The sequence below is a fragment of the Equus quagga genome, chromosome 7, assembly GCF_021613505.1.
Source record: "Equus quagga isolate Etosha38 chromosome 7, UCLA_HA_Equagga_1.0, whole genome shotgun sequence".
Taxonomy (NCBI): Eukaryota; Metazoa; Chordata; class Mammalia; order Perissodactyla; family Equidae; genus Equus; species Equus quagga.
In genome coordinates, this window is record NC_060273.1 from 74,008,065 (window position 1) to 74,018,788 (window position 10,724).

At 42.6% G+C, this 10,724-nt stretch overlaps 1 protein-coding gene across 1 annotated transcript in view; it reads left to right on the top strand.

The window, feature by feature from the left end:
• The window catches only part of PRELID2 (PRELI domain containing 2), a 74,184-nt gene that overhangs the window by 57,203 nt on the left and 6,257 nt on the right, over positions 1-10,724 (top strand). The window contains exon 6 of the mRNA XM_046668719.1: positions 7,786-7,855. Coding sequence (XP_046524675.1) covers positions 7,786-7,845 — 60 coding nt within the window. The 3' untranslated portion in view covers positions 7,846-7,855. The remainder of the gene's footprint in view (positions 1-7,785; positions 7,856-10,724) is intronic.

Below are 10,724 nucleotides of genomic sequence, written 5' to 3' on the forward strand. Positions count from 1 at the left end.
GGGACAGGACCCATGGGCAGGCAGAGCTGGTGCATGGGGACAGGACCCACAGGCAGTCAGAACTCCTGCTGCTGCCCCGAGTTGAGGGTTAGGGCTAAATTTAAGGCATAGGTATGTGAGTCATCTCTTTACGAAGACAAAGGAAAGAACATGAAAAAAAGTTAAAATGGTATCAGTGCAGATGGCGTCTGGTCATTGGGTGATCCCATGACTTTTAGACAAGAATCAAATCGGATTAAGTAAAGGTTAGAAAGGTTAGACGCCACCACCCTAAACCAGTTACATGAGATTGCCAGACAGCAACCAACTTAAGTTCTTGCCTTCCCCATTAAGAGCTTCTAGGGACAAGGTCATCTCTCCTCTTCTTCCTGGTACAGAGAGGGAGGCACCTTTTACAGATAGAGATTTACCTTACAAATGTAAATATGTCCCAACAAGGGCAAGTTCCATTCCCCAGAGCCTCCTTCCCTGTCCCAGTTTATCGAAAGCAATCAGCCCCAAACAGTCCTGATGCCAAAGAGACATATCCTGGGGTGGCCAATTTCAGGTCCCTACAAGGTCATCCCCCCTTCCTTCACAAACGCAAATGTCTCAAAAGGGCAAGCAAAATTTCCAGTCCTCGGAGCCTGCTTCTCATCTGCAGTTTTAAAAGTAACCAGCCTAAAATCCTCATCATAAACCGTTTTAAAATTAAGCAGCCTAAAAGTCCTCATCATTAACGCTAGAGTTTATTAGCCAGTATGGGAAAATTACACCGAAGTCATACATTCTATCAAGATATTCCTACTTGAAAAGCATTGTATTTAAAATAATTGGTAGATGTGATTAAATATTGATTTCTATATTAAGAATTATGCCATTTAGTTTAGGAGCAGGGCTGAAATGTCAGATATATTTATCACCCTTTTTTCACATAGTCAATAGGGAAGGGAAGGGAAGGGAAGTGCTTGCTGTGTAGCCAACGTTATAACAGTCTTCATATACGCAGTCTCGTTTAAACCTTCTGCCCACCAGTGTTGTAAGGTCTTGGATCGTGCACTCTCAGTCCTGAGTGCCTCAGATCAAGGATCAAATCGAGGCTTTGCTTCCTTGTTATTGTGTCATTTTGGTCCGGATGGTTAATTTCTCTGAGCCTCCGGGTCTCATCCAAAAAAAGAAGCTAGTAATCCTCTCAGGCAGATAGAAGGGTAAAAGAAGCCAATGCAGGGAAAGCACTTGGCACAGGGCGTGGCACACACTGTATGTCAGTACATTTTAACTGTCGTTGTTGTTGCTGTGATCCCAGTTTTATAGATGAGTAAGTCTTAAATATGAAAGAATTGGACAGTAGCAGATTAAAAGATGCTTTATTGTGGCAAAAGATCTCTTCCTGGAGAAGCTTTCAGCAGTGTTTCTCTTACCTCTTGATGAGAAAACTGGAGGCAGATTCCCTCCACCCCCTTCACAGGTGATGCCCAGTGGCCAGGTCTCTCTTGGGTCTCATGGAGCTTACATTCTGGTGCTTGGTGGGGGGCAGGGGTGACAGACAGTGCCAAATATTTAAAAAGCCTGATAATCTCTTAAAGTGGTGAATGCTTTAGAGACAGTAAGACCAGGCTGTGTGATCCGGCTGTGGCTGGCAGTTTTAGCCAGGGCAATCAGGAAGTCTCTGAGGAGGTGCTGGGTGAGTTGAGATCTGAATATTGCAGGGAGCTAGCTGGTTACTGGAAGATCTGGGGATGTTCCTGCAGGAGGGAACAGCGAGTGAAAAAGAAAAGAACTGAGCATGTCCCATGAATAGAAAGCAAACCTGTGTATCTGTAGAGTGGTGAGGGGAGAACGGAGGGAGCTGTGGTTGAAGTGGGCTGGAACCAGATCATCCAGAGCCTTATAACCATGATAGAGACTGTGAACTTTAATGTAAGAGCAATGGGACACTATTGAAGGGTTGAAACAGAGGAGTAACATTTTCTTATTCTACCGTATTCTGCCGTTATGGTTCTACATAAAGTAAATGAAAAGATTCTGAGAAAAGTTTTATGGAAACCAACTTAAAAAAAATTTAGACTCAAATGGGAAGTGAAGCAAGTGAAAGTAAACTTGATAGGAATCTTTTTATCCAGAGGTGAGTGGTTTTATAACGCAAACTTCAGCATCCGAAATGATCCCACTTTCTAAACTCCTCTAGGCTAATCCAGATTCTTCAGGATGCATTTTAAGCCCCACCTCTGCTGTCACTTCTTTCCACGGCGTTCTCTCCCTTTTATCTTTCTAACTCTCATCTTTTATTCTTTCGTTGTTTTGTTCTTTCATTTCCTATGGCAGCCCTTGTTATCCTAACCTTTTCGACCACACTTTCTAGAATGCTAACAACTGGGCAGATTGCACTGTAACTCCAAAATTCAAACTCATCAGCCTGCCATTCAAAAGTAATCAGTTGATCAGTTTTATAATCCATCAACATTGAGCACCTGTTGTATGCCAAATTCTGCACTAGATGTTAAGGATTAAAATGTAAGTAACTTCTGTTCTCTGCCCTGAGCACCTTACCATCTAGTGGGGTAGACTTGTAAGCTGATGACTGATTGGTTGATTGATAGATTCATTCATTCATTCAGTAGACATTTACTACATGCCTTCTATGTAACAGGCGTTGTTCTTCTAGGGGATACATTTTGAACAAGACAGACAAGATCCCTACCTTGGGGTTTACATTCTAGCGGGATTAGATGATCATGAAAGAGATTTAGATGAAGAACTATTTACTGAGTTTTTACCAGAAGCTAAGTACTTTGATAACCTGCTTAGGCATTATTTTAACTAATTCTTAGGACAAGCCCATGTTATATTATCTCCATTCAAAGATGAGGCAGGAGCCAGCCCAGTGGTGCAGTGTTTAAGTTTGAACATGCCGCTTTGGCAGACCAGGGTTCACTCGTTCAGATACTGGGTGTGGACCTACGCACCACGTGTGAAGCCATGCCATGGCAGGTGTCCCCCGTATAAAGTAGAGGAAGATGGGGATGGATGTTAGCTCAGGGCCAGTCTTCCTCAGCAAAAAGAGGAGGATTGGTGGCAGATGTTAGCTCAGATCTTCCTCAGAAAAAAGAAAAAAAGATGAGGCAGTTGAAGATTAGAGAATTTAAGCAAAATGCCCACAGTTTCACAAGCTAGCTTGGACTCAACCTAAATCTCTCTAATGATGTCATTGCATGATAAATCCATTTTTGGCAATACAAAAATGTTTTATGTGCTCTTGTCTCTTCCAGGAAAGAGCAGAGCTGAGGTGGGAGGAAGAGCGTGTGTGGGCAGGTGGGGAGTGGGGACGGTGGAAAGTTTGGAAGTGTGATAGTCTCATCTCCTGCTACATACAGTCCACTTTCTCCGCCTTCACTTGCTATGCACACGCGCTGATGTTCCCACCCCCAGGCCTTTTCTTAAGCCTCCTCTGCTTGGTCTTGCCCTTCACTCTGTATGTCACACTCATAACCGGACTTTGAGTCTTACTCCCCTCCCTCCTCTTCCAGCAGCTTCTGCAAGTCCTCCCTTCCTGCAAGATTAGTCTCTACCTCCCTTCTTCCATTGGACTTTCTTCTTTTAAACGTGCCAATGCTTCTCAGAGGCTGTCTTGCCTTTCAGTTATTTTGCATTCCTCTATTTCCTGCCAAGTGACCTATGACCCCTTGAGTAGAGGCATCATGTCTTATATGCATCGTATTCCTCACTGCCTCGGTGGAGTCCTTTACACACGATGGGTGCCGATACTGTTTATGGTACTTATTCCAAAGCCATGACTTTGGGAAAAAGAAAGCTTTAGTTCCTGTGGGGGCCTTCCAGTGCCTACTCTGGTTATCATAAGGCCTAGCTTCTAGTGAGCGCTCAGCAAATAAATAGTTGTTTTCATCTCATCATGACCAATCTTTTATCACTGTGATAATTAAGTGAGCAGTTCTCTTTTGTTAAGAGTACCCTGACAAATAAAAATGGCAAGCAATAGGATATATTGAAGTTATGAGGAAGCCATTTTTTATAAACCTAATTCAGCCTGACTTTGTTTTTTCCAAAAGGGCCTGACTGTGGCCATTGAGCACGCATTGTATATCTGCTTTAAAACATTTCCTATGGCAAGAACAAAGGCCCTTGAGATAAAGGTGCAACTTCTCCCCCACATTGGTATTTCTTTAGGGATAAGCATCTTTCTTTAGGCTAGGAACTGATTGCTGCACTCACCTTTGACCACGCAGCTCTCCTGTGACCACTCAGTTCGAGACAGTAGCCTGCCACCCTGCTGTCTCGAGACAGCAGACCTACCTGCTATTTCCATCAATCGCTGTGCCGACAGAGCAGTCTTGCGACTATTGTAAAAGGGACATTTCAGTCCTATGCGAAACATCCTCTCTGGGGGTATATAACCACTCTGTGCACCCTACTTCTTTGGTGCCCTTTCTTCCTTCTGGAAGAAAGGCCCCGGGCCATGGTCCTCAGATTTCAGCTCAGAATAAACTCTCCCAAATTTTCATTTATAGATTGGTTATGGATTATTTTCATCGACAACCCCATAGATGTATCTTTGAGAACTGCTTTAGAACGTTGTAACTTTTATAAGGTCCAATGTTACTCTCTTCGAGGCTCTCAAGGTAAGTCAGAGTTTCTTAGGGAAGCGTCAGTTCAATAACGAAATAAATATACTATCTGGATCTAGCTACCTTCAGTTCCACCTTCTTCTGCCTCCTCTTCAGGCAAGCTTTTCGTTTTCTGTAATAATCAGCTGTTTCTCAGAGACTCTTAGATGGGGGAATCTGTGAAATGTTTGAATCTGGAAGACTCTGGAACTCCTTTGTCGGGTTGCGTCTGGCCAGCATGGCTCTGGTATTAGGGAAATGAGACCCGGAGGGCTCACTTATCTGTACATTGGCAAATAGAGAAAGATAGCTTTGTAATAGAGAAAAAAATCTCAGGGGAAAGAAATAATAAAATCAAGCTGGTTTATGGTTTGTCAGTCCAAAAAGCTTTTAAGCCGTGTCTGTAAAGGTGAATCCACTTAATGTTTGTTCTGCATTTCAGGCATCATTGTGTGATAAGTGGTGTAAATTTAGCCCCCTTAAGCCTGGTCCCCTAGGGGTTGAGTTTTAAGCGTTGGAACTTTATTTGAAGGGACTCTGTCTGTTGGGCTTTGATTTGGTCTTTCCTCACCAAAGAGAGGTACTAAATAGTGGCTTGGCCTCCCTGTTAGGCTTTTTTTTCTTTAATTCATTTTGTAGGTCTCTCTCTGCCCCCATTCTCCACCTTCTATTTCTAACTGTTCTGCTTAAAAAGACTAAAGTGGCATGAGAGAAGGGGAAAAAAGGGAAAGAAAAATCAACTGTCACATTGTGAGCATAATGGATTCAATAAATAACGTCTTTCAATTCCCAAGGCAACCCTCAAAGTCTTCACTTCTGTCAGTTAATGTTCAGCTCAGTAAGTAGTGGCGTTCTTAATTTAGACGGATGGGGAGAGTTCCCCGGCACTCACCTCCGAAGGAAGGAGTGTGCTTTTCTGGTTTTAAAGACATCCCGTCTAGATTTACAGGCCCACTCTGCAAAAAGAAGCTTGAAATGGAATTAACGTGGCCATTTTTATTCTTCTTGAAAATAGCAGGAAGGCATTTAATTATCGTCCAGGGTTTGTTGAAACAACATGTTGAAGCAAGGGAACAGAATCTACTAGCCTGTGAGCTCCAGGAGGGTGGGGACTTTGTCCTGTTTGTTCGCAATTTTAATCACCAGTGCACACAGAAGGTGCATAATAAATATTTGTTAACCAGATCTGTTGTTGAATGAACGAGAGCAGAAATGACAGTTCAGGTCTTATGGTAAGAATTAGGTTAAATTTCATTCCACTGGTTGTCTCATCTCCCGCCCCGCTCCTTTTCCTCCTAATTCTTTAAAAGGAGAGTAGCTCTAAGAGGATGAGAGTACGGTAGGTACTGTATCTTCAGAAATGGTGCAGGAGAGCTATTTCATCAGTTCTCAGACTGGCAGGGATCTTGGAGGCAGTGTCCAGCTGCCATCTACAAATTGTACTAAATGAACCAGTTGTGCTTCAGAACCACATGAAGTATATTATAAATCTACAGATTCCAGGCTCCAGCACTGGCAATTCGGATTGCGTCGGTCTGGGCAGGGCTTGGGAATCCGCATTTGCTTCCATGGGTTCCCCCGGTAATTCTGGTGTGCAGCTGCACTGTCCAGTCAGCCTCGCGGTCCCCTGAGCTCTCTGGTCTAAGTTACTCATTGGTGAAAGTGAATAGCCTGAGGTACCCAGCAGAATTATGGGCAGGGCTGTGACCAGAACCCGGGTCTCCTGACTCTGACAGCAGTGCCCTTGGTCCCACAATTTGCTGCGTTGGTTCCCCCATCACTCTGTGCTCCTCAGCATTTGGTCAAGATCCTTTAATTAATGCTTCTTCATTGCAGGAGTGTGGCAGTATTTGTGATGATGGCCAGCCAGAATCTGAAGGCCTTCTGAAGCCTCAAGGAAATGATGCATTTTGTTCCGTGTACTTTGGTACTAGATATATTTTGTTGTCTTCTCTAGAGATGCATCCCCCTCCTGTAGCTCACAGCAAACCCCAAGTAGGACGGTCCTGCCTTTCTCACGTGGGCCAAGAGTCACCTGGGTGCTTGTTAAAGTTTTAGTACTCTTGGGCCTCCTTGAGTCCTCTTAAAATCTTCCTGTGAGGGGCCTGGGGACCTAATTTTAAGTTAGGTTTGATCATGATTGTTCTCTTTAAACTACTTTCCAGTCCCTGAGAACAGGGTGTCCCATTCCCCGGATCCAGCTTTGATTTCCTTAAGACCCTCCTTCCTAACTATATAATAGTCCTGCCTTTCCATCTGAAAGTTTATCCTCTGGTCTACAGAGCTTGTCCTTGAAGGAGGCAATAGGGAATATCTGCCTTCCTTTTTCTTCCAAGGTAGAATTCGACTGGGCAAGGTGGGTAGGTGGACAGCTTGATGTGTACAGTAGTGGAGGGAGCGCCGCGAGAGGGTTAAGGTGGTACCTCTGAAACCAGGATAGGATGCCTGAGTGCTTTCCCTGGCCATATTACATAATAGCTGTATAACTTTGGGCAAATTACTTAACCCTCTTTGAGTTTCTGTTTCCTCATCAGTAAAATGGGCTAAGAATAGTACTTGTTCAGAGGTTTTGTGTGTGTTAAACAAGGTTTTCTAGGCCGGTTCTTGGGACACAGACTCAGAGATTGAGATTTTTGTGCAGAGGTTTATTGGAGAGGGCCCTCAGTTATTGGCCGAGTGTGGCTTTGTGCCCTGAGCAGCCTGCAGTGCTGGCAGATGTGGAAGGAGAGCTGGAGTCCTGGAGGGGATCCCCATGGTGCACCCAGCATCCACCACCCAGGATAATGCACATAAAAACCTGACTAGTGAGTGGAGCACATTTGTAGTGTTCAATAAATACTAACTCGTACCATTATCATTCCAGCTCTGGCACTGCCACTTAGGAGCTGGGCTACTTTCAAGAAGTCACCTAACTTCTCTTGGAGTGTTTTCTTATGTTTAAAATGGAGATCCTAAACTCTGCTCTGCCTACTTCCCTGAGTAGTTCTGAGCACATGTGGAGATAAATATGTGTGAATTGCTGAGTAGAATATTATAAAAATGTAAGGTATGACTATGAGCATACTTTTCTGAAATAAATATACGGCCGTGATTTGGATTCCTTGAAGGGAAAGGCTTGTGATAAATGTACAAGTGCTTGTCCGTGAAATACGGCATTTTGATTTTTTCTTTCTTCTCTCTATAGGGAATTAGAATAATGGAGATGCTGCTAAAGGAACAGTGTGGTGCCCCCTTAGCTGAATAAAGAATCATCAGTGAGTACCAAAAGCAGAATCAGAATTATTTACTCAAGCGATGTTTTCATGCTTTATAAGCCTGGTGTTATGCATCAGCTCCCCCTGGGCTATTCATGCTGTACATTTCTCAGTTATGTGTGCAGGATACTGTCTCACAGGTGTTTTGTTATCTCTTCAGTACCTTTATTTACTTGGTTCTTTGATGTGCAGAGCAGTTTTGTACTACGTGCTGGGTTGCAACTGCATTCAGATTGTTTCAACTGCTCAGCACAATCCAACATGATTGCAGCCCTCAAGGAGGCATAGATTTGTAGATTTGCAGTTCAGGATTAACTGAGGCTTAATTTCATTGTTCTGAGAACAATGAAAGGAGAGATTTAAAGCTGTGTTTGGAACAGGAAGGAAAACAAGAAAGGGGCTTGTCAATTGGCAGGTGAAATAAATGTATTTTATCAGTCATATATACTCGCGCTAGTTGGCAGCAGTGGCCTGAAATTGTATTGAGAAAGATTCTCAGCCCTTGAGAATAATTCTCAGGATCTGGTGAGCGTGCCTTGATTGATTAGCAATGTCTGCCGTGGGCACAGGATGGAAGAAAGATGGCACTTGCGCTGGAGCATATGGCGCCTCTAGGTTAGGGCAAATGATTTAGAGTTAACAGCAGGGGGATTTCAGAACTACTTAACTTTTTTTATGCTTAAGTTTTTATTGTCTACATCAAGGAGAATGGTCTTCACAGTAGAAAGGGTAGAACAAAGTTATTTAAGAGAGAATAAAACCTAAAATAAATGGGTGTAGTGGATTTGCATCTTACAAAATTTATAATACTTAGTTTTTTAACATCTGAGAGAAGGTAAACCTTTGAGTAAAGGAAACCATGTCCCAGGTAATTCAGAATTACCTCAGATTTCCTTGTGTTGGCTTAAAACTGTAGTACACATAGTTTTATATAAGCAACCTGGTACTCTAATTGTGATATATAATAAACTTTGAGAACAATTAACCAAAGAAACAGCAAAAGAAGCATTTGTGTACAAGTACCTCAGCATTCAAAGCATGCTGGTCAGGCACGTGAAGGAGAATTGGAGAATTCTGAGTGTTTCTGCTTGTTTGCGGGTTTGCCTCCATTCTGATTAATATTAAGCCTCTGCATACTTAACACATACTAATAGATTCATTTATTACTGGAAAGGGTAAACAAGGTAGCTTCATTTTGCATGGGCACAGTACATGGCAGGTGCTCACAAATGTTGGAATGGAGTCTAAATATGGTGTGCTCCTACATCCACTCTGTTTTCTGAAAAGTAGTAGAGAAGAACTTGGCCACATCTCCTTGTTTTTCCAGGCTGGTGTTTCTTTCAGGCTCAGTAGCACCTCTAGTCCTCGTGCACTTGGGCACAGAGCACAGATCCCATTTTACCCTGGAGGGTGGGGTCTGAAGTCAGCTTCCCATTAAATAAGAGAAAAGTATATATTGTTTTCCAAACTGTAAATTAGTGATTTTGGAACTTTAGTGACCATGAGAAGCAACTGGAGCATTTGTTAAACAAAGATTGGTCGATCCCACTCTCAGAGATTCTGATTCAGTACATCTGGGTGGAGCCCGAGAATTTGTGTTTCTAGCAAGTTCCCAGGTGCTGCTGCTGCTGGTGGTCCAGGGGCCACACTTTGAGAATTGCTTTAAACGAGTTCTCATCTCTGAGTGGAGACATTAAACGCAAGGGCACTGAGAAAGCTCATAGCTGCGGGTTTGAAACTGTTGTCATGTATTTCATTGATTTTAGATTAATCAGAGGAAGGGTTTTGCATGGCTTTTCCCTGATGTTGGCATCTCAGCCTCTTGTTGGCCTTTTTTTTGCTGCTGGAATGTCAACAGGCTCCACCCTGGAGCAAAGAGAACAGAAAAGACCAGAGCTGAGACTCACACCAACTTGTGTTTTGAATCACCGGCTTGTGTTTTTGATTTAAAGTGTTGCTAGTGAAAATGAGGAAGTTAAACAAGCATTACCAGTTGTCTTAAATTACCCAAGTTATTGTTTTGTGTTGTTTTGTTTTTACAGTGGTTGAGAGCTAAGTTATGAACTCAGGGCTTTGTATTGTTTCTAAAAAGCAAATTATTCTCCTCTTTTAAGTGAAGTGGTTGAGGTCTGGATACTGCCAGGAGTTCAGTGCAGGACAGTTGCGCTGAATGCATTCAATGCAACGGGATTCCTGAAGGATTTACGTAATTCAAATTCTCTTAATTTATGAGCAGTTTTCTCAGATGAGCAAATGTGTAAAAGTGAGGAGTGTATACTTTTACCATGTAAATCTATAGTTACTGCACATGAGAGTCTATCGCTGAGGCTTTGTTTAAGGTTTTTCCAAAATCAGCTTCACTAAGGTATTATCTGTACAATTAAGCTGACTAATTGTAAGTGTACAATTTGATGAGTTTTGACAAATATATACCATTATGTAAGCATCACCAAAAACCTGATATAGAACATTTTGAGGCTTTGACGTTGCTGTGGTGTTGTTGCCAGCTTACTGCTTCACTTTTTTTTTTAACCCCATTTTCTTGACTATATTTACAAAGCTTTTGCAAGCTTGAAATGTGCCTGTTTCAATGGAACTTTTTATTTTCTCAAAATTAGCTCCATCTGTGGAAGAATGATTGTAGGTGGCGAAACTACTGTTTTTAGGAGCAGTAAAAGGCTACATTAAAAGAAAGGGGGAAATTAGCTCTATAGCTGTGGAGCAGGGGTTAGCCAATTATAGCCCTCAGGCTAAATCCAGCCTGCTGTCTGCTTTTGTAAATAAAGTTTTATTGAAACACAGCTATGCCTATAACTATGTTCTAGCTACAATAGCAGAGTGAGTTGCTGTGAGAGAGATCTTACAGCCT